Consider the following 23520-nt stretch of genomic DNA (forward strand, 5'->3'; position numbering starts at 1 on the left):
CACCGGGACCCAGAGGCCCAGGGGACCCATCTCGGCCATTTTCCCAATGGCCTGTGAGCTAAGTATCAGTGAATCACCAGCCTTTCTTTCTTCTCGTTTTTCTAGCAGTGGGAAGAACACACACACACCTCCCACAAGTGTGTCTCTCTGCAGGACAAATTCGTGTCCTAAATGCAGCCCCAGTGGAAACAATGGCTTCAGCGTGTTTCTTGCTCGCCACAAATGGTTGGCTGCCTACGTCACGCTATTCCAGCTGGGAGCTTCGCCCTGAGATTATCATGTTCTTTAATCACAGTATCTATTTATATGAACGGCTCTGCCTTCCGAGCTGTCTGGCCTGGCGGGGCGTTTTCAGGGCAAAGGGGGAAGGACGCTCCCTCATTTAATCCAATCTGCCCCTTTGGGCAGATGCTGGTACAGAGGTGCCTCCGCTGGACGGTGTCCCACCCGGCCCCCAGCGGGGCCTGGCTGGACGAGTAAGTGACCCTCACAAGCCCCCGGCCACCAGGGGGCTCTGTCAGAGCCTCGTTGGTGGCTGCTGTCATCCTGAGCCTGGAAGCATGCCTGGGCTCAGGGAGCCTGGGCTCCTTGGTTCCCACCCACCCGCTTCCACGATGGAGGGGCTGTGCAGAAACGCTGGGGCTACAGAGAGGCCTCATGGAGACTGAGGTCTAAGATGCACGTCCGGGACCTGGGACTGCCAGCAGCTGGCTCAGAGCCGGGAAAAGGAGGTGGCCGTCGGCAGGGGCTGGGAAAGGCCCCTGTACATGGGGACCAGCACCTGACCAAGGGTGTCTCCGGGTCTTGTCAGGATGCAGGGGGGCCCTGGTCTATATTCACCCCATCAGCAGCTCCTTTTCCTTGCAGGGTATGCGCGTGGGCACACACACCCACGCACTCCAGAGGTCCTTTTCTGAAAAGTGTCTACAAGGAGACTGTCATCTATGTGTCCATTCTCTCTAACACACCCACCGGCACACACTTGAGCTCCCTGGTGCAGGAGGTACCACCAGGAAGTGACGCTGCCTTGGTCTGTGTGGTCAGTGAGGCGGGGGGGGGGGCTTCTAGGCAAGTCTTGGCACTGACCTGCGGGGTTGTGGGCCTGCAGCCAGGTGCAGCGCGTGATGCACACAGGTCTGTGCACACCAGAGCCGCACGGCTGCGAGCCCGCGCTCCTTCGAGCGGCTGACCTGTTCTCCAAGGGCCCCGTCTGCACTTTCTCATGTGTCTGCAGTGACCTTCCACGCCTGACCACGGGGTCTACCATGTGCCCTGCTGCAGTCTGGGGGCCCACAAGACCCTATTGCACGTGTTTCATCTGATTTCTCAAATTTGTGTCACCCTGTCAGAATGGAACATGCCCACATGCAACCTGGTTGCGTGGGGCCTCTCTCTCTCTCAATTCACCCCCTTAGCCAAAAGCCGAGGAACCCAGGTGAGCATAGAGCAGACAAGAGGTGACATCTGCTGACACCCAGCAGGCCGGTCAGGCTGCCGGTGCCCCCCACCTCGCACGGAGCCTGTGGGGGCAGTGGGAACAGACCCTCCCAGAGCGCTGTGCTTCCTGAAGCTCACGTGATTCACACGACCCAACGAGACTTCACAAAGCTGGTTTGCATGCCCAGAAAGGCAGTAACTTTGAAGCCTATGTGCAATTTTCCTGCTTCTAAGCTTCTTAAAACCTCCAAGCTCTTATTGGATGTGCTCACATGTATCCTTCCTCCAGTGGACTCGCTGGGACGGTCACCCATGGAAGCAGGATCACACCTCCAGCTGCACAGACACAGCCCCCAGCCTCATTCCCACCAGCTTGCTTCCTCCCAGCCCCTCCCAGAGGCCATGGGCCCTGCCCCGTGCAGCGCGGCCGGGCTGCTCATGCCACTGCTCAGATGCTCTCTTTCCAGGGCCTGCGGGTCACAGAGGTGGTGGTGCATAGAAAGACGACACTAGTGGACTTGGCCTGGCCCTTTGCTTCTTCAGCTCTGGGAGAGAGTGACCCAGGTGGGTTGGGGTCTGAGTCACCTCTAGCAGGACAGATGGAAGCTTGGTTTGGGGGCAGCGGGTGGGTGGGGACATAGCCCCTGACAAAGGCCTGACTGGCCAGTCAGCATGGCCTCTTTGGGGCAAGCGTCTAATGCTGAAAAATGCCCACTAGGGAGAGAGCACCCTGACCCCAAGGCCCAAAGCTCCCAGAGTCACCACCCCTGACACTGATGTGATGGAGCCTGAGAAGTTTCAGGCCACTCGGCCCAGGGTCAGGAGCCAGACCCCTGGAGCTAGATTCTGGGCTGTACACAGGTCACACACTGTCTGGAAACCTCAGTTTACTTCTCTGTCAGTTGGAGATAGTGCAGCCCCCACTCCTGACGATTTTGTAAGGATGCCATGAAATGATGTGTGTGCATGGTGACTCAGCTCAATGCAGGTGTGAACAGTGACTCAGCCCAATGCAGGTGTGAATGGTGACTCAGCTCAATGCAGGTGTGAATGGTGACTCAGCTCAATGCAAGTGTGAATGGTGACTCAGCCCAATGCAGGTGTGAATGGTGACTCAGCCCAATGCAGGTGTGAATGGTGACTCATCCCAATGCAGGTGTGAATGGTGACTCATCCCAATGCAGGTGTGAATGGTGACTCAGCCCAATGCAGGTGTGAATGGTGCCTCAGCCCAATGCAGGTGTGAATGGTGCCTCAGCCCAATGCAGGTGTGAATGGTGCCTCAGCCCAATGCAGGTGTGAATGGTGACTCAGCCCAATGCAGGTGTGAATGGTGACTCAGCCCAGTGCAGGTGTGAATGGTGACTCAGCCCAGTGCAGGTGTGAATGGTGACTCAGCCCAGTGCAGGTGTGAATGGTGACTCAGCCCAGTGCAGGTGTGAATGGTGACTCAGCCCAGTGCAGGTGTGAATGGTGACTCAGCCCAGTGCAGGTGTGAATGGTGACTCAGCCCAGTGCAGGTGTGAATGGTGACTCAGCCCAGTGCAGGTGTGAATGGTGACTCAGCCCAGTGCAGGTGTGAATGGTGACTCAGCCCAGTGCAGGTGTGAATGGTGACTCAGCCCAGTGCAGGTGTGAATGGTGACTCAGCACTATCATGTGTGAAATGATTGCTCACTGCACTGCTAGGCAGATAGGAATCTTCTGGGTCACATCCCTGGGCTGGCCCATAAGGTCCCCCCCTTTGTAACCTCTGACCCCTGATTACCCCCATCACACACTACCCAGATACACCTGGCCTCAAGGCCTCTGTGCCCATGGCCTGTCCTGAGCCCCCTCTACAGGTGCCCCCTCAGCTCACTCCCTACTTCCTCTGTGCTCTGCTATAGTGCCTCTCATCCCACAGGCCTCCCATCACATTGACAGGAGCAGTGCCCACCTGGCCAAACCCCTGGCACTTGGAGAGTCTCCTACCTCCCCCCGGCTCATGTGCCTGTCACATACATATACATTGCATGTATATGGCTTGGCCTCTGTCCCCTCCACTGTCAGCGAAGTTCCACAAGCACAGGCCCGTTATGTATGGCCGAGCCCTGCCACCTGGACAGCACTGCTCACACAGCCTGGGCTCCCCAGAGGCTGCTGAGCCCATGACATGGGACTCAGTGAGTGCTGTGGGGGTTGTCACACCTCCTGGAGCCCAGGTTGGGTGGGGCAGAAGTGCAGAGAGAGGAGGGGCAGGGAGGGCAGCCCTTCCCACTATCCACCACGCACCTCAGCCATTGCAGCGATAAGCAGGGGAGGAACCAAGGAGGGCGGAGCAAGAGAGATGAGTCTCCTAATGAGGGTACGAGGGGCAAAGTGATGAAAAGGCAGCACCAGGAGAGCATCCAGGGCTTGGGCTTCATGTCGGCAGCTGCCACGAACACTTTCTAAAGAAACAGGGGTCTTGCCAATGGGAACAGCCTGGAGATTTCCTGTCTTGGCCTGACCCCCAAGGCACCCTCATGTCACATTAGGGGCCCAGCTGGGGGACAACTTACATATGAAAGGTTTGACCGTGCTGTGGATGTGTTTGTGTTGCTTGAGGCCGGAGGATGTGGCGAATGTTTTCCCGCAATCCGGGCAGGCGTGGGCCCGGGCGCCGACATGCTGGGAGCGGATGTGCCGCTGCAGGTTGCTGGGGTCCGTGAACACCTGGGGACACAGACGCTGTCGGCTGGTGCCCCCGTCATCCTCCTTCTGGCTGCTGGATGGGGTCTCACTCGCCACTCCGCTCCTGCCCCAAGTCTGGCCAGGACAGGTCTCTGCTGTAGTGGCGACCCCCCCAGGGGCCTAAGGAGAGCTGTCCCCCAGACTCTGTTCCCTCAACAGTAGCTCCTGAGAGAACTGTGGCCATGTGGCCATGAGGATGGGCGAGGCAGGAACTCAGTGGAAGCGCAGTGCTCGTGCTGCCTCAGCTCGGGGGCTCGCCCTGCCAGCCTCTCTTGCCACATGGCGGGGCCCTGCCCCATCCTAGCTGTATGACCCACTTGCTCTCGTGTGGGAGCAACAGGCATACATGGGCATGTTACCTTCACGCAGTTTTCACATTCGAAGCGCTTGCCGCTGTCGTGGGACATCTGGTGGCGGATGAGGTTGGACTTCCAGTTGAAGGCCTTGGGACACTGGTCACACTTGTACTCTCGCTCCTCTGTGTGGACGACCATGTGCTGCTCCAAGCTGTGCAGTGGGGACAGGGGTCACTGCAGGGCCCATCTGCCCATCAGCTGCCCAGGAGTGGGGACCCAGAGCCCAGCATGGCCTGTTCTCTGCAGCCCGTCACAGCACCCCCTCCACCCCATTCCCTGCTCAGAGAGCAGAGCGAGTCCCACCTGCCCTCCGGACAGGTCAAGGGGATGGAGGGGCAAAGAGGGCCTTCCTGGAATGAGCTTAGGCCCTTATCCAAGACAAATGCCCAGGGAGTCCCCAGCCCACACTTCCTATGGCTCTTCTGGACAATCTTGACCTTGAAGCCCACCTTGGAGCCATGAGCAAAGGGGTCCAATGTTCCATGAGCCCCAGAGTGGGAGCAAGGCCCAGAAAACACAAGGCCACCCTCTGAGTGGCCTCAGGGTGCACGCTGGCCAAGCTGGGTTGAGTGCCTGCCCGCCAGGCATGCACAAGGCGGTCGGCAGGGAGTTAAGGAGCGGGTCTCCAAATGAGATGTGATGGGTGGCGAGCACAGCCGCTCGGGCAGGGCCGTGGCGGCACGTGGATGAACGGGCAGCTCTAATCCCTCCTCTCGGGGGAACCCTGCTTCTCCCCCTGTCCCAGGTACACCGTTAATCTTCATGAGCAAAGCAGTAATACATCACGGCCCGTTAATTACGGGCCCAGCCAGCCATTTAGATCAGAAACGCTTGGCTCTCGAACACCCGGCAGATTGTATCTTTTTCCCTGTTGTTAATTGTGATTTATGTGTTTATGTAAAGAAAACACGGACCCTCTTGAGCAGCGCTTACCGCCCAGGGCCTCAGTCGGGATTTGCCCAAACGCTTATTTCTGTCATCTGTTCAGGGTGGAGGGTTTCCTGCCTCCGGGTGTGTGTGGGGGGGGTGCGCAGTGGGTTTGGCGATCAATCCCCTGCAATCCCACAGCCAGTTAGTGACCTGATGGGTCTGTACTCTGACTTTGCAAGGCTGCCCCGGGAGGAAATTCTCAAAGGCAGGGGGTGGAGGCCCATGCTGGAAAATCTTCCTGGATTGCTGGAGCACGGGGACACCATGTCCTGGCTCTTTCCCCACAGAGCCCGATCTTTCCCAGGGGTCCTCAGGGCCTCCAGCCTCTAGCCCCCAGGTCGTGACTCCTGCCTGGCCCGGGGGCAGGGGAGGGCCAGCTGGGGCCTGCTCCAGGCTGAGGGTGTCCAGCTGGCCTGGCACTCTGTGCCCATGTCTGTGAGGTGTCCCGGGACAGGCGGGTGCTGCCTGTGGGGAGCAGAAGCAGGTGCCTGCGATGGGGGTAGGGAGCCCCCTGGGTGTTACTGCCCTGAGGGCCAGGCCACTCCACCAATCCCTGGACTGGGGTGTGGCTGCCGCGGCAATCTGCTTTCAGACCTTTGTACAGCAGCAGCCCCGGGGCCTTTGCATGTCTCCTGGTCTCGCCTGTGTTCTGGCTTCCTCCCCATTTGTCTCTACGACTCTGCCCTGATGCACGACAGGCCCAGGGGTGTCTCCCCTGGGCTACACGTGGATCTCCCAGGAGTTGGGGCTCTGACCAGGGACCTGCCTTCATGCTGGAGCCTCCCCTGGACAGCTCACAGCCTGCTCTGTCTGCAGTGTCAGATGAGTGGGTGAGTGGGCGGGGTCCCTGCCCCCTGGGCCTGTCAGGGACAAGGGCTGCCTGCAGGCCCTCTCAGGCCCCCTCCCTGCTGCCCCCTACAGGCCGGGGGTGGGGCAGCACCTGTACTTGCTGGGGAACATGCGCTCACAGTCCTTGCACTCGTGGGCCTGCCCGTCGCCGCTGCCCAGGCCCTCGGGCTTGAGCTCCTCGCCCAGGCCCTCGTACAGGGCGGCCCCCACGGCACCGCACGCGTACTTCTTGTGGCGCCGCAGGTCCAGCTTGGACTGGAAGAGCTCGTCACATACGTCACAGCGGAACGTGGGCTCCTCTGCAAGAGAGAGAGGTCGGGAGGTGGGCGGGTGGGCCCCAGACCTGCCCCAGAGCCCAGGGCCTGTGAGGGGCTTGCAGGGAGGCGGGGGGGCCTGCCCCCACCTGGCTGTTCCGGCTCCTGCTTCCTTCCTGCCCTTACCCCGGACCTAGGAGTGGCTGCCCTGAGGACATGGAGGCCACAGGGACCCCTTGTCTGCATCGTAAGAAACACTGGGCCTCTTCCTGCATCTCGGGAGGGCTTGAGAAGGCCCCGTGCTCGCTCGGGAGCGAGAAGGAAGCCAGGCCAAGTGCTTTGTTTATGAATTAGGAGAAGAAGGACGACAGAGCGCTAATGCATATCATAAATTATTGCGTCAAGGTCAAACAAATTAAAGGGAGGGCAGCTATTATTAAGTTTACGAGGCGGCATCCTGACCGGCGTGCCAAGGCAAACAATCAGGCCAGAGCTGTCAATTTCCTGGGGGGACGACCTCCGGCCCATCCCAGGCTCCCCCCCCCTCGCCTAGCGGCTGCCTCACAGCCACTTTTCCCCAGAGCACTGTCCCCTCTGTGGAGGAGGGCCCCGCGTCCCAACCAGGTCTGGAGAGAGAATGTGCACTGGGGCTCTTGCACAAATGAATTGGTGTGCACATGTGTGCTTCCTGTGCATGGGTCTGCAGCTGTGATTGTGTGTATGCTGTGTGCATGGGCGTGCAGCTGGGTGACCATGAATGTGCACGAGTGTGAATGTTCACGCATATCGGCATCCACGTCTGTGCGTCTTTGTGCAAACGCGTCAGCATTTCCGTGCAGCCACACTCATGCTTACACTGGTGTGCGTATGCATTCATGTGTACACGAGTGAGTGTGCACGTGTGCTTCTGTAGGTGGCTGTGTGAACTGTATTTGCACATCCTCACCCTGCACGTGCATGTAAGTGTGCCTGGGTGTTTGGACATATGGGCACGTTTGTGTTTTTGTGTGTGTGCTTCCTTTGCACACGTGAATGTGTATGTTTCTGTGTATACATGTGTTGTGTGCATGTTAAGCATACACATTTGTGTGCATGGCTGACCATGGGTTATGCGTGTTGAGTGTACATGTGTTTATGTGTGCATATGTATACATGAATATGCACTTGTGCTCATTTGTGCATCTGTGTAAATGTGTGTGCAGTTGTGCATGTGTGAATGTGTGTATGTGTATGTCTTTGTGTATATCTGTGAATGTGTTTAAGTGTAAATATGTCTTTGTGCGCATGTGTGAATGTGTGCCTTTGTGTGCACGTGTTTGCGTGCATGTACACACACACAAAGGCCCCTGGGCCCAGCACTGAGTGGAGCCTTCATAACTTGGGCTGAGTGCTGCCTGAAAGGGCCTGACCCGGAGGGGTGCAGGAGACAAGAAGGCAGGGGAGATGGGGGCAACAGAAGGGGGGCTGCCTCCTGTTCCCTTCCTGTGTCAGATGTGCACCGTAAGTGTCTCAGCGTGCGAAGGAGGGTGAGCAGCTGTGCAGCCTGGGCAGTGTGGGTTAGGTGGGCGGGCTGGGAGAGGGGGAGCCACCTCCTCATGACCGGACGGCGTCCCTGAGCTCCAGGGTGGAGGCCCTGGTGGGCATCCCCACTGGTGGGCCCCTAAGTCCCCCCCAATGCCCAAGGGGGAGACGCCTGCAGAAGCTGGTTCTGAGATGCCCAGCCAAGCCCCTGGGGACAACACCCTCGGAAACAGAAGTATCGCCTTGCCAAATGCGACTTTTGTTCATGTCTTTGCACAGAGGCAGATATGTGGGTGACAGGGAAGGGCTGCTGGCCGAGAGGAGCCCTGGGGACACGTGGGCCATGTGCATTTGGGGAAGGCCAGACAGCCCCAGTCCGGGGAATCAAATTACAGTGCCCAGCCCTGCTCTGGGCTCACAGCAGTGGGGGCAGGGGCCTTGGCCTCCAGGCCTTGGGAGGCTCTGCCCCAAATACCTTCTGGACAAACCTCCCCTGAAACTCACCCGAGACACATGTTGTAAGTAGGCTAGAAGGAGGCAAGAAGGCCAGCGGTCCACACAAACCACAGACTGGGATGCAGGTGACCGAGACAGTAGCCGGGCCCATGACCCTTACGTGTTTGCAAACACAAGTGGGACCCTGTGTTCCTGCCAGCGCAGAGCAGCTGAGCAGAGGGACGGGCAGCGGTGGTGCCCGTGGCTGACTCGGGAGCGAACTCAAAGAAGGTTCTACAACTAAACCCACCACCTCGGCCCTGGCTGGTGCTCAGGTGCCAGGGTGGAACACCAGCCACGTACACGGGATGGGGAGGGGGCAAGGATGGGACATGTTACAAAATAATCACCCTGCAGGTCTGCACAGTGCTGCCTTTGAAACAGAATCCCAGCATTCAGACTCTTCAGGAGAAATGTCTCCAGTGAGGATAACATGAAGAGCATTGCTGCCACCGCGGTGTGGGAGCCTTCACCAGCAGGCACTGGCCACAGAACTTCACGGCTCTCACGCATCTAAGCCCCGGACCATCCGTGCATACCTGGCTGGGGCCATGCTTACGCCTGCTTTACAACTGGGAAACTGAGGCCGCCAGAGACTGACTAACTCACCCAGGGCACCCAGCGAAGTGGCAGGGCCGTGTCATTGCAGCCTTTGCCCAGGAAGCGGGCGGCTGAGTCCTCACTTCCCACCAGTGCACGTGACGTGTGCCGCATGTGGTGTGCGAGGGACGCACTGCGGGCCCTGCAGCCTTTCTTGTCTTTCAAAAGAGTTCCCTGTACATCTGCGCTCCGACAGCACCATGTTAGCACACAGCCAGATGCTCAGACCCCACAGAGCTGCTCCTGTGGGCTCGTCCTGACTTCCTGGGCTGGCATGAGGCTGCCATGGGCCCGCCCACCAGCGTCACCATCAAGTTAGAAATGCCCGTTTATATTTTACTCTTTCTGGACCCAGCTAAGAACAATCACAGAAGTTGTAATTTGAAAACAAAGACAAGAAGAAATGCCAACCCCACCCATCCATAACTCTGACAAACTGATTTTTCCAGTTTTGATCTGGAATTTGGATTTAAAGTGAAAATTCAGCCTGATTCTTACTCTGACGGCATTTGAGGGGGCCTGGAGGTCATGGAAACAGCCATGGTGGTAAATGCTTCCCTCCTCCCTCACCTCCCATCTCACATGGACCCAAGTTTACCCTGGTTGAAGGACAGAGCCAGGAACAGGACGTATCTCAGCCTCGTCCACCCGCGCTGCGGTGTGGACAGGTGTCCCAGCCGTCTTCTACGCAGGTAAGGCTGGCACTGAGTGCCCACCTGGGGTGAGCTGGACGGGGCATGGCCCACGTGGGTTTCCCTTTCCCAGCATAAGCAGTTTAGTATTTTAAAGAAATACTAAGAGAGTACATTCTAGTCTTGTTATGTTATATTGAATGATATTGTACTGTACTGCGTTATGTCCTATTGTGTTCTATTGTGTTCTATTGTATTGTGTTGTCTCATATTAATTTGGCCTCATATGCTTTAGACACAACACACTGCACTCTCTGGCCTTTCTGCAGAGGGAAAAGTTAATACTTTTGAGCCTTTCTCAAAGAAAAGCATATCTGAATGGAAATGATTTTCTTCCAAGAGCAGGAAGTCTCCCTGAAAGAGAACTCTTTCCCTCTCCATTGAAAGAGTTAAAACAAAATAAAGAGTTGCTGGAACCGATGAACCAGAAAGTAGCCCCTCTGCCTGGAACCACTGGTAGGAAAGCGGAATCGCATTTCTTCCCAAAGCTTCAGCCTCCAGAGCGCATCCAGCCCCAAACCACAGGGCCTGGTCCCCCACGCGTGGCAAGCCAGGGCCTGCGTGCCTTCTGTGTCACCTGAACGGTGTCCCCGGAAAAGCCCCTGCCCCCAGCAAGAGCAGGAAGAATTGCAATTTAAAATTGTACTGTCCATCGCTTCTCGGCCTTTTGGCTAAGATCAAGTGTAAAATTGTACTGTCCTCCCCTAAATCGGGTGGGGGTACGTGGGGGAGGTGGCTGGAGCCGGGCCCAGCTTCCCCCCAAATCAAGCTAAGCCAGCGTGGCAGCCCCACCCACGTCTTGCGCGTCAGACCTGCGGCTCGCGTGTCTATCTGAAGTCCCATCAGCAAATTTTCACGGCAGAGCAGGAACGTAACAGAAAAATAAATAAGTGCCTAATGGCTTCAGAGAACCGAGGGGGACACAATTATATGGCATCTACATGCTAATCTACCAGACGAGGCTCAAAGCGCTCGAGAGCCCACTCCAAATTCCTGCCGTGATAAGGGGCCGCTGCATTTAGCTGGGGCTGGGATAAAAGATTTTTTATGATAATTATCTTAGTGAGAAACATTTCTGCATTTTCTTTCTGTGCGTTTCAGAGTTTAACTGGGGGTGGTGGTGGTGGCTGTTGGAAGCAAAGGAGTGATCTTGACAGCAGAGTCGGAAAAGTCAAATATTTGATGTTGGGCTATTATGTGTGGAAAGCAATTAGCCCACAAATGTTTGATAAATTATTAGGAAAATGTAGACCCAGGTTACTTGAGATTGGGGGCCAGAAGGGAGACAGGAATCAAGGTTTCTAAAGCCTTTCGGAAGAAAGCACTTTCATCCCACAAATGAGAGCCCACTGTCGAGCGCGCTCCTCGAGCTGAGTGGGTTTATCTTCCGGCGTTCTCGTGTGTTATCTAAATTCATAGGTCTTTCCCACAATTATTTTAAGGAAAATGAGACCATCCCCCTGCTACCCAGATCTCAGCCATTTATTTTTCTTTTCTCAACGGCCTAATTAAAACCAAACTTCAGAGGAGAGTACAGAGAGCATCCGGCTCGTAAAATGGTCCTTCTGTGGCGACTGCCTTTGGAAAACTCAGGGACACGAGCTACTACTGCACATGGCAAGGTGGCTGGCTCCTAACTGCTGGCCATGCTGGGGGGTCAAAAGGGTAAATTAAGGCAGAGAGCTCTGGGTCTGTTCTCAGAGGTTTCCTGGCAATTCCAAGGCCAGCTCCCTGCCCAGCCAATGCCTCTCCACGCCGTGACGTCGGAGTGGTTCCTTAGAGAAACATGCAGTCAGTGGTGGTGATCGCTAAGCTGTGGTGTGTTTGGAGAGGAGGGAAAGAAAAATGGGAAGGGAAACTAGCCCCCCCTTTCTCTAGCATAAGCGGAGTCGGTGGTTCCGGAGACGGTTGGAAGGGGAGACTGCTTTTCTGTTTACTTGTGAGGTCTCATTCAAAGAAAAGAGGCCATCGGCTCAGCAGCGGCTCTGGGGGTTAATGGACCAGTTCTCCTGGGCCCTACATGGTGCGGCGAGCCCCCCTCCAGCCCGCTTTCCCCTGCAACTTAACCTGGTTCCAGGACCCCAAGGAGACTGGGCACTCTGCTTAAGAATGTGGAGGAAGGAAAGCAAACCTGTGGCTCAGAAACCCTAGTCTGTCTGCGGCTGGAATTTTCTCACACTTCCTCTGAGATGTACTTGGACGGACGGATGGAGGGAAGTGCGCCTACTGCAGATATCGAGTAACGAGACCAGAGGCAGGGACGCTCAGAGCCCTGGTGGATGGCATGGCAGCTGCCCGTAGCCCTGGGGCCGCGTCCGCTGTCCTGCATTTCCCTCTCACCAACCACACTGTTCCTTAACATTTCTCTTGGACTTTTTCCTTCTAACTACAGGTGGGCAGGACCTTTAAAGACACGGATGCTGCCACTGCCCTTTCCTAAATGAGACTGAAACTTCTCCCTGGGTGCCGCGCGCTCTCTGGAGGGCGAGTGTTTCCAAGCCACTAAACTGTTTTTGTTTAAGTACTGTGGGAGCATACAAGGCTGCTGCTGATAATAATGACAATGATCATAGTAATAAATGTCACATCTTTAAAAACCAGCGGGACTCGACCACGTCAACACGGCTCCCAGGCCCCCAGGTGGCTGCAGTCCCCTCTGGGACTCAGGGGGCCCACAGAACCCAGGGGAGAAGGCGAAAGGCTCAGGCCGGGAAGGCGTTGGGAGGGCTGCTTTGGTGAGCCTGGGGTCTGGGCAGAGGCTGGGGGTGCCGCCCCCCCATCCCGCGGAATGAGGCTTTGCTGGTGGGGGCTTACCATCCAGACTGGGGGGCACCGTCCCCAGGGAGTAGGCGCCTTCCTTCACGTGCACCAGCAGCTCTTGTCCTGGCTCAATGTCCTTAATGACTTTGTAATAGATCTAGGATGAAAAAACCAGAGAGAGAGGGTAAGCGTTGTCGTCGTCACCTCGAAAGTCACATTGTGGCCATCCAGCCAGCGGGCCGCTGGGGCTGCTCCTGGGGAGGCTGACCAACCGGCCACTTGACCTGCTTTGTAACTGCTACAAAGAGGTCCCTCTGGAATTTGGCAGAACACACTCGAAAGGACCAGAGTCCCTTTTTAATTTGTTTTATCCAGCTTTTGAGGGTTGATAAAGGGGGTATAAAATAAAATCGGTGAGAATTTGGGGGGAAGGGGCTCTTTTCATCAGGAGCAGGCCCGGGGTGATTCCTTTTGTCAGTGTGTATGTAAGACACTCTTTGCCACTGGAGGGGGGCTGGGGTTGAGAGTGCATTTGGGTGTTTATGACGGAGGCCCCGTGGGTCAGGACCCAGGCTGCAAGTCTCCCATGAGCATGGATGCCATGTGAAAGGGGAGGTGGAGAGGAGTGTGTGCCTGCGGGAAACTTGGTGCCTAGTGGCCGTTGGGGTCTGAGGTAGGGGACGTCCTTTGCAACAGGGAGGGGAGGGTGGGACTCAGGATGGATTCTACAGTTCTGAGGTCCAGGGGATCAACTTGCAATGTCCAGCTTCAGTACTGAGCCGTAATGCCGCTTGCTGAGGTGTCCCCTGCAAAAGGACCATATGCACTGAAGTTGGTGTCCGCGATCTGGAAAACTCTAGCAACTTGGAAGGACAGGACAGCATGAACCCCTGGTGGAACCCAGGGAACTGCCCCAAAAGTCTGGGCCTGCCCGGCAGCCCCCTGCCCTATGCGGAGACCAGGGGCACACGTCCTCTGGGAGGGGGCAGCCACTTGTCATGTGAGCAGGGCTGTGCCTGCAGCTTAAATCTGGAAATCTCAGACAGGAGGGTGCGTCTGTAGGGTCAATCCACTGCCTAACACCTGGCACGTGGGTGTTTGGGCCTGAATTCAGAGAAGAGTCACCAAGGAGCTTCCAGGAGCCTGAAGGTCCAACCGTAGGACGGGCTGGGAGGCCAGAGAAAGACCCAAACAAACCCTCTATCCTGGGAGACTCCGGGCACAGGCTTCTCCAGGCAGTTCCCACCCAGAGTCCTCATGGAGACCTGACGGACAGGTACGGGCCAGGCTTCCCGGCAGCAGCTGGACATAACTCGGTGGCCCAGGGACAAGCTGGCACATGGCCTCCTGCCTCACTTGCTCTCTGCCCCACCCTGGGAAACATCTGGAAGGCTGAGCTACCTGATCACTTGTTGGACCCTTCCCCCGCTTCCACACCTTGTCCAGTTGTGGACTCTCTCACAAACCGCCAGTCCCAACTCCAGAACGATACCAACGCACTCTCGAAGGGACACATAAAGCCACTGTGCATCCCAACGCCCACCTGGATGTCATGCCCAGGACAGCAGGAGTGCCTGCGGTGGGAAATCTGCCCAGGCACATATATCTCATTGCTGGGTAAAGCTCCTTTCCCTGTACTCAGTAGTGATTTTGTTTGGCAGTTAGTCTCAGGTACGGCACTACAATAATGGTGCGGTTTTAAAATGGAGAATGGAAACCGGACCATATTAACTGCTATAATTAAACCAATTGTTATTACGATCTCAGTTTTGTATCATTTAACTGAAAAATTATACAGTGGCTGAATCATTGTTTAAAAAATCAGACTTGAGTCGCTGTTTTTCAAAATCGTAACCAAAGTGCATCCAAAGCTACGACGAAGTGCAGGGAGCCCGCGGGCGCCCCGGGCAGAGTCAGGGGTCGTCAATGAGCAGGGACAGGAGCACTTTCGTCTGGGCAGTAAGTGAGCGCACCCAGCAAGAATGCTTAATGCGGTCGCCGTGCGGCAGCCCCTGCACTCAGGCTGGGGAGGCCCCTGCCAAGAGGAGGGCCTGCGGCTGGAGCCGCCGAGGGCTTTCCGCGGGTCCCCGTTAGAGGGCAATGTGGCCCCGCCCGCAGCTTCCTTCCGTGCTTGTGTCCCCCGCCCCCTGCCCCGAGAGGGCCCGGGACGCTCGAGGCGGGCGGCGGGCTCTGACCTGGCATCCCGGCTCGGTGCGCGGCTCCGGGCGGCCGCGTCCTCCCGCGCGGTCTGGGCTGCTGGGCTCCTGCTCTGGCCCGGCTGGCAGGGGCTGGGTGCGGCCTGACTCCCTCCTCCGCCTCCCCTCTCAGACCCCCTCAGAGGGCCACCAGGCCTCCCAGGACCCCCCCCAACACCTCCCCCTCCTGCTGGAGGGCCACCACTTCTTCCCCGACCCCCACCCCGGCTCCTAGGGCAGCTGGACTCCCTCCTCTGAGGGCCCACCGGACCTCCTGGGATGCCCCCACCCGCACTCCGAGGCTGCCCGGTCCCCGCCCCCTCACACCCCTCCCTGCTCTGAAGGCTGCTGGACCTCCTGAGACCCCTCCACACCCACACTCCCAATCCGAGGGCCGCGGGATTCCCTCCTTCGGCGCCCTCCAAGGCCGCCTGGCCTCCGGGGGGACTGACCCTCCCCTGGAGCCGCCAAGGGAGGGTCCAGTGCGCTCGGCTTCCCAGAGAAGTTTTTGAGCGCAGCGGTAGCTCCCTCCCGGGACCTGGACCCACAGGACTGACCCCTAGGTAACCTCCCCGTCCCGGGACCCACAGGACGGCCGCCCGCTCGCCTGGCGGGGGCGCGAGCACAGGACTCGAGGGCGGTGAGCCGGTAGCTGCAGCCACCTGGACTTTGAGCTGCAGAGGGAATTAATCGCTATTAGTGCTAATCGCAGGGCCCGGGCGGGGCGGGGTGTGTGTGTCACTGTCCCCGACCTGCCTCCACCTGGAGGAGGAGGCCAGGAGGTGAGGGGAATCAGCGCAAACTTTCCCAAACTCGTGGGTCTGGCCTCTGCCTGCCGCGCGGAGCTCCGCACAGTAGCCGCGGCGTCTTTACAACTTGTCCCCAATGGCACAACGGCCAAATCAGCCAGACGCGCGGAGAAAGCCGCGCGCGGTTCCTGGTCGGCGGGGTCGGGTGACTTCCTGGGACAAAGGCCGGGCTTAGGTGGGACTGAGGCCCAGCCGCTCCTGGCTTGCAGGGCGGTACAAGTGCCAGTTCACCGTACCCAGCCCGGCCCTGCCCTTTGGGGCCTATAATGGATTACTGCAGCCCCTTAAAAATTCCTGAAGTCGGTTTGTCACCTTCCTTTCATTGTGTGCCCCTGGGTCTTACTCAGACCTCAAGGCCAAGTTAGCCTCATGGACACGCTGTACAGGAAGAGTTTTCCTAAGAGGGGAGAGAGAAGTCGGCCTCTCAAGAAAAAGATCCCCCTCCCCCACACCCTCTCACGCCAGCTCAGGCACGGCAAGGGAAACACCTCCAGCATCTAAATACCTGTGTCTTTCCCCACAGCTGCTCCCCTGTGCTACATAAGCCGTCTCAGGCCCTGGATTGTGTGCCCCGCAAGGCTGCGCGTGAATACCTCTCTGGTTTCAGGAGCTGAGGGCGGGGAAAGCCGCTCCAGAAGCTGAGTTTACTAGCCCCAATAAATGTCTGCTCTAAACGGCTTTGAAAAGAGCTGTGCCAAACAGACCTGATCTGAAATTACATCGTTGCGTCAACGTTTCCCGTCCTCTTGATAACGACAATGACTTTATTAAATGCCAGAAACAGGCCCGAGGAATTATAACTGTTTCGCCTGACCCTGCCTGCTGGCTCCCCTTCTGTCATCCTCCCGACACAGAGGCGCTCCCCCTAGGTACACGGAGCAGCGGGGACGGACGAATTGGTGCCCACGTAAGCAACAAAAGGCTGAGAAACCACCGAGGAGGGCTGCACTGGCGCAGAGGCCACGCTCACTTAGCCCGGGCCTGTTAAGAGCACGAACTTCATTATTTTCCCCCAACAACATTCTTCAAGACAACGAAATATGTCAAACTTATAATGGCTATCAGTTTGGGATACTTTCTCCTTAGCCTTTCTTAAGGTTTTCTCTCTAACATCAAATCAATTCTCAAGGATAAATATTATTTTCTAACATGAACAACTGAGTCGCACATTTTTTATTTCTACTTAATCTTAGAATTTTTAAACATAAATGGATGAAAAACTGCATCCTAACTGGCCTGGCTAGAAATGGCCAGATGACGCAGACTCCCGGCCAGGGCATGACACAGGCTGCGGCCTCTGCTCTCTCCTCCTGGGGACAAACGGTTTTCTTAAAAATGTGAAAGTGATCGAGTGAACTGGACAACTTTTCCCCCCTGTTCTGACCAGTTTGAGAAACTTTACAGAAATGTTTGAGTAAAACAGGTGAGATCTCTCAGTGTGCTTAGCTTAAAAAAAAAATTAAAAAGTCAATCCCTCTCCATCCCACATTTGGAAATACAGCGGTGTTGAATTCCAGAAGGCTTCTGGTGCAGTACATACGTGAGGGGCTTTGCACAACAGGGGAGCTCACAGCCAGGGGGGTCTGAAGACCTCCACGGAGACAGCTGAAGGCAATTCACCTCTTGGCCCAGTTGCCTCTTGCCTGTCCTTCTGAGAGAGGACATTGGTCTGAAGGTTATGCCTGGGCATTGTTTTATCTTCGGGGTCCCTGAAGAGGCTGGGTGGCTGCCAGCACTGCCTCACTGCCTGAAGGACTTTGGCAGTGTCACTGCATGTCTTCACTATTTGCTGTCCCCAAACTGTGGGCCATCTCTTGCTGGGAAGGGCTGTGGACACGGGGTCCCTGCGGCTGGCTGACGGGTTGAGCATTCGGGTTTTAAAAAACAGCCTAGGCGATGTTCCAAGACGTAGCTGGGCAGCCCTGGCTGCTGCGGGTTGGGCAGAGGTCTTTCTCTTTGCCCATGAGGGAGCCTGTGCTGCTGGACCTTCCTCCGGCCGGCTCCACCGCCTGCCTTTTCAGGGCCGAGCAAGGGGACAGCAGTTCAGGTTGGACCCCATCTGCAGGCTCCAGGGCACGCAGACGATTCCTTCCTCTGGTTGACAGAAGAGAAGGCTTGTTGTCTGGGATTTGCCAGGTCCCTCCGTCCCCAGGCGTGGCTCAAGTAATCTGCCCAAATCTTTATGTTTTGCTGCTCTCTTTTCTGTCACCTTCCCAGCAGCCCAAACATTAAAGAAAAAAATCCTACACACTTATCTCTTAGTTATACACTTTGGACCTGGGTATTATTTCTCTCTCTCTAAATTACTGGCCACAGTTAATTGTCTTCATCAGTCTTAAACGGCTTCTTCCAATAAAGTGTTGCACTCGATTCTGATCAATTCTGACAAGTGAGTACAGCCAGTCTTGTGTCAGTGCAGTTGAATTTATATCTTGTTCTTTGCCAAAAAGGGGGTCAATTTACTCGGAAGAAGGCACCGTAAAATTTGACAGCTTTCGGACTCAGACGAATTTGATACGTTTTTTACGTCTTTTGTGAACTGATTAGGAAATGCCAAGTGAAGCTCTGCTCTTCTCGTTTTCAAGGGGCGAGTCATATCTAATTGGAAGCTACCATTTAAAGCCACCAATTCGTTTACAGTTTTTAATTATAAACCCGTGGGTGATGAAAGCAAAGGGAGTAGGGACCGTCCCAGCGACGGGGCAGAGCATGGTGAGGCAGGTCGGGTGCCCGTTGTTTAGATACCAGCCCTGCAGACAGAGGGTCCACGTTGGGGCCACGGAAACGAAAGCAAAAGCAAAACGGCCTCTGCCAACGGGCGGCGCTTGGGCCCGGGGAAGCACCAGGTTTTCATTAAAAACCAGTGTTGGCTCATGCACGCCGCGCTGCGTGGTTATCAGGCGGCTAATCTGCTAATGAAATGCCTTTGTTTGACACGCAGAAAAGGAGACCAGCCTTCGTCTGCTTCCACTTTGGGAGGCCAGCCCCTCACTGGGCCCCTGCAACGTGCTGGTGGCGTGGGTTCTCCTGCTGCCCGGCCAGCTGGGGGGTCCAGAACCCTGAGCATGCTCCCCAGCGTGCCTGCGACCCCCACACCAAGCCGCACCATCCTCAGCCCCATGGCCACCTGACATCTCGCCACCAGCATCCTTGCCCTGTCGAGGCCACGTCAGAGGGAGAGCCTCCTCCCGCCTCCTTCCCGCCAGTGGGCACTTCATTTCCAAGCTCTTGTTTTTCCCTCTTAACACTAAAACGAATCCAGGAACAGACCGTGTCTGTGTGTCCTGAAACATTTCATACCAACTCGCTGGCTCACAACTGCCGGAGAAAGAACCACCCAGGGGTGACCTGACGGTCTCCCGTTTTCCAGAGTAGAGTCAGGATTGGAGGACGGTGGGGTTGGAAGAGGCAAGGTGGCGGGGAACTGAGGTGCCCGTGGTTCTTTGCTATCTGTTCATGTGAAGCTACAAAGGTGAATCAAAGTTGCCCAGGCTTTCCAGCTGTGACCCGACCATGCCCAACAATCCCAGGGGCAGACTGTGCCTCTGCCAGCTGTCTGCTGTGGACCTTCTGCTCCCAGCAGCCGGGCTGCCCCTAAACCTGTGTTGCCAGGACCATCTGTGGGCCCCACACAGGGAGCAAACCAAGTCACATTTTAGGTGACAGGGTCGGGTCCAGGAGGGAATTCAAGGCCCAGCATGGCCCCTGCTGCCCTGGGCTCCGTCATCTGGAGCTACAGGGAGGAGGGCCGAGGCCGACACCAGAGGAGCAGGGTGGTTGGACAGGCCGTCGCCTCTCCCTGAAGTCCCCGGAGCAGCAACTTCTCAGAGCCACAGGCAACCCTACAGCCACGTGGGCCACGCGGCCGCGGGAGAAGACGGCCCAGTTCACGTGCAGCTGGAGGCCAGCGCTGGCTGGGAGGAAGGGGTGTCGGGGCCTCCGTGACTACACCTCCCACGGCCAGGAGGCCGCACGCTGGAGTTCTTTGGGGACCCTGGGGTTCACTTTGTCTTAAGCCCACCTTCCTCGCATGGGAGCACAAGGCTCTACCAGACCGACAGTCATGCTGTGCACTGCCCGGCACCTGGGCTCCTGGGTGCCCACAGTGTGAGCTGGGGAGCCCGTCTAAATGCAGGATGCCAGCTGCCAGCAAAGGGCTGTGTGGGGTGAGGGGGAACCTCGGTTGCACGATGACACCAGGAACCACCGTGTGGTCCAAGGAGGTGCCCCCCCGGCAGGGGCTCCTCTCCCCCTCCGAGGCTGAGGGGCTTGACAAGCTCCAGGTGCAGGAATTGCTCTGTTTGGGCCATTCCAGTGTTGCGTTTGCCTAAACGCACACCCCAAGTTTCCTCTGAGTTTGTGAAGTATTTGTGTTTAAAGCTCTGTTCTAATTTTTATGATTATTGCTTTGTTTTGTACCTGCAATATATTTTTGCAATTAGAAAAAAAATTATCACTAAAATAGAGACGATTAACCCCCCAAGGCCATGTCGGAGAGAAACACCCAGAAGGTGAGGAATCCAAAACAATCTTGACATTACTTTTGGGTTCCAGCCAGGTGTGTTTCTGACTCTAGGACGGAGCTTCTGAGCAGGTAGGCACTGGGGGATGAGCGTGGGGTTAAATGAATGGGATCAGTAGGAGTTAAGGGTTATTATTCTGTCTTGGCTGAAAATATTTCTGCCCGCTGGTCCTGACGATGGAAAGAGAGTTTGGGCAAAGCAGACAATTCCATTTGGACCCAACGTGGAGCTGAAATAAAAGCTCCCCTGAAATGTTAATAATAAAACAAAGATGTTTGAAGACAGGCTTCGCTCTGAGAAGATTATACATCTGTTTGCTTTTTCAAGAGCTGGCTGCACAAAGATACCAACTTCAGTGCTTCAGTGAGGTTCGGGCATTCTAACACATCTATTTCTTAAATGAAAAGACTGGATCCTTCATTATTCTCTTCTGCATGTCACAAAAGCAGAGTCCTGGTCCCGGGCCCCTGGTGTGGCTTCCACAACCTCGGATACAAAGAAGAGGTGACAGAAGCCCGCTTTCTGTGTACCTTAACTCAAAGTGCGCTGTCATCTGGAAAGAGGATGCGTTCTTTTTTGTTTTTTTTAAAGTTCTCTTCTAATTTTTACGAGTATTCTTTTTCTTCATATTTGCAATATTTTTTGCAATCCAAAAGCAAGTTATTTTCCAAATGGTGGGTTCTAACCAAAAGCCGTAGCGTCCCTGTAGCCGAGGCAGATTCGAGCCCACCGTGTCGGGCGCCAGCACACGTGTCCCTTGGAGGATGCTCGGTGCAGGCTGAGCCCCACGCCGAGGACACTTGGCAGATGAGGGAGCCTCCTGCCAGCGTAAGGGGGTCCCAGGGACCGCCTTGGTTGTGCTTCCGCGCTTCTTAATGCAAAACCGTTTCTCTAACGTCAAAAGCCTCAAACCCGATGTTAATGGTTTGCACAGGCGACGCGAGAATGTACCCTTTGTTATGTGGTCTCCACAAACATTTTTGAAAGCAATGGAATCCTTTTTGCAAATGAAATCTCATGTGTAACCCCGAGATATCACAGGCAAAAGCAAACTGCTCTGATGGAAGGGGCTGGGCCCCTGCTCCCCCAGGAACCCAGTGAAAATGTGGCCCGAGGGGCCTGGCTCCAGAGCCACTTGCAAACTGGTAATTAAAGCCATCGACTGAGCAGCTCCAAGCACCGGGGACACATTGCCGTCTTGGTCTAAAGAAACTCCGCATGGCATCTCCCACCCTCAGTGCGGGGGTCTGGAGCCCAGGGTGGCATGGACACCCACGGAGAGCGTGTCCCCTCTGCAGGTGGCCCGGATGCCACGGCGGTTCTCAGGGGCTCTGGGCTGCTGGGGCCGCACCTCAGCCTTCCAGACGGTCAGTACTGACCCTCCTGTAGAGCTGGGCTCAACAGCACCATTTAGACACAATTCTCCAGCACATGGTTCCTGTTGTCTGCTTCTATCGTGCCTCCCGGGGGGCGGGGGGGTGTCTGTAGGCAATCTGGACCCTGGAGTTTCGGGTCCTGTCTGCTCTGGCTGCTTTTCTTCATGTGAACCATCACCTTTGGGCTTTCAAGCCCTGTCAGCATCGGGAGGCCACTGACAGAGGCTCCGATGGAGCCTTCCTGGGGTGTCACTGAGCTCCGGGAAACCCAGCACTGGCCAAGTGTCACACAGCCACCCCCACTGCAGGACGGGGCTGACCCTTCACCTTGGCACCCCACGCTTATCCATCTTGGTGCTGAGGCCCCAAGGCCAAATCCAAGGGCAGAACTGCCCTGTGTGCAAGCCCCCTACCTACCTGCTCGTTGATCTGACACATGGTGAGGTTCTGGTCATCACAGGAGCACGCCACGCGGATATACTTGAGCCAGCTGCTGGCCCCCGCCTGAATAGCATCCACACAGAACTTCTCGTTGCCCAGGTCTTCGGAGACCTGCCCCGGAAGAAAGAAAACCAAGACGGTCAGAGGCATCCTCCGTGCAAGAAACCGGCTATTTGCGTGGCGGGCAGCTCAGCATCTGGACGTCAGCTGACCCTCAGGTCATCAGCGAGGACCCTGGCCCACCCAGCTGGCGTGCCCAGGAGCCTCCAGGAGCCCCATGCAGGGGGAGGGGGCCCTTTCTTTTCTCACCCAGCAGATTGCTGGCCCAGAAAGAAAGGTGGCACCAGCAGCAACGCTCTGCAGCAAAGCTGTCCCATGTGTGAGAAAGCAGAGGCCACTGGGTCTCAGAACAGAGCCCTCTGCTAAGGAGAGCTGGGGTGGAAGGCTGGAGAAAACCGTTCTCAAGGTAAAGGTGTTGGGCGTGTGGCTGCACAGGGGTCTGCGCACTCACACCAGTGTGCACAGTGTCCCGAAAGTAAGAGAAACATTCTGTTTTCTGAAAAGTGGCAACTTCCATCTCACTGGCACAGTCTGCAGACTATGGGGCCGCACGCTCGTCCTGGCCTGCCTCAGCCCTTTGTCATTCTCAGATTTCTCTGAACGTACCTGACAGGCAGAAGCTGGGCGCACCTCTGAGCAGCTCTTTCATGAGGGGACCTGACTGCTGTCCCAGCTGAGAGAGGGGCTCCCTAGATCTGCTGGACCTTGAAGAGAAGCTGTGGCTGAGTTCCACCTCCCACCTGCTCTGTTCTAGCCGGAGCTGTGGCGGCAGCAGTGTCTGGAGCGAGTGTCCTGGGTATCCCAGCCCAGCCCGAGAGCGTGGGAGGGAGGGGCTGAGGGCACCAGCACACTGAGTGGGCACGTGTGTCCAGGTGTGCCCAGGGGGGCAGGGGTACCCTGGTGGACAGGCGTGCCCAGGGGGGCAGGGGTACCCTGGTGGACAGGCATGCCCAGGTGGGCAGGTGTGCCCAGGGGGGCAGGGGTACCCTGGTGGACAGGTGTGCCCAGGTGGGCAGGTGTGCCCAGGGGGGCAGGGGTACCCTGGTGGACAGGTGTGGCCAGGTGTGCATGTGTGTCCAGGTGGGCAGGTGTGTCTGGTGGGCAGGGGTGATGGGAGCAGAGCATCAGAAGGAGTCAGTGACGTCAGGGTTGGTGACCTGTCCCAGCCCGGGCACCTGGCCTCCGTTCCCGGGAGGTTGTCCTGTGCCCTGTTACGAATAATAGGCTCTGAGAAGGGAAGGAGGCCCTGGGGCCTGGAGAAGCCCCCTCTGGCCAGAGAATCAGGCGCTTTGTAAACAGTTCAGATGCTCCCCAAATACCCACTGACACTTTCTAAACGGCCTCGGAGTCAACCAGGAAACAGAGGTTTGCGGAGGTGGCTGCTTTGCTGCCGGAGACACAGAACCTGCCTCTCACGTCTGTGCATCCACACCCCACGGCGCCTCCTGGAACCCATGGCAGCCCCTCCTGTACATGACAAGTCTCTGAGTGACACGCCAGGGCCCAA

At 56.6% G+C, this 23520-nt stretch overlaps 1 protein-coding gene across 6 annotated transcripts in view; it reads right to left on the bottom strand.

Annotated features, from left to right (window-relative positions):
- PRDM16 (PR/SET domain 16) overlaps window positions 1–23520 on the bottom strand; it is a 317539-nt gene that overhangs the window by 24577 nt on the left and 269442 nt on the right. For all 6 annotated transcript variants that reach the window (XM_074334228.1, XM_074334231.1, XM_074334227.1 and 3 more), the window contains 5 exons: window positions 21930–22064; window positions 12664–12766; window positions 6379–6586; window positions 4512–4659; window positions 3981–4134 (listed from right to left, as the gene is read on the bottom strand). In XM_074334228.1, the coding sequence (XP_074190329.1) occupies window positions 3981–4134; window positions 4512–4659; window positions 6379–6586; window positions 12664–12766; window positions 21930–22064 (748 nt within the window). The remainder of the gene's footprint in view (window positions 1–3980; window positions 4135–4511; window positions 4660–6378; window positions 6587–12663; window positions 12767–21929; window positions 22065–23520) is intronic.

This window comes from Rhinolophus sinicus, linkage group LG06, assembly GCF_036562045.2.
Source record: "Rhinolophus sinicus isolate RSC01 linkage group LG06, ASM3656204v1, whole genome shotgun sequence".
In the NCBI taxonomy this organism is placed as follows: Eukaryota; Metazoa; Chordata; class Mammalia; order Chiroptera; family Rhinolophidae; genus Rhinolophus; species Rhinolophus sinicus.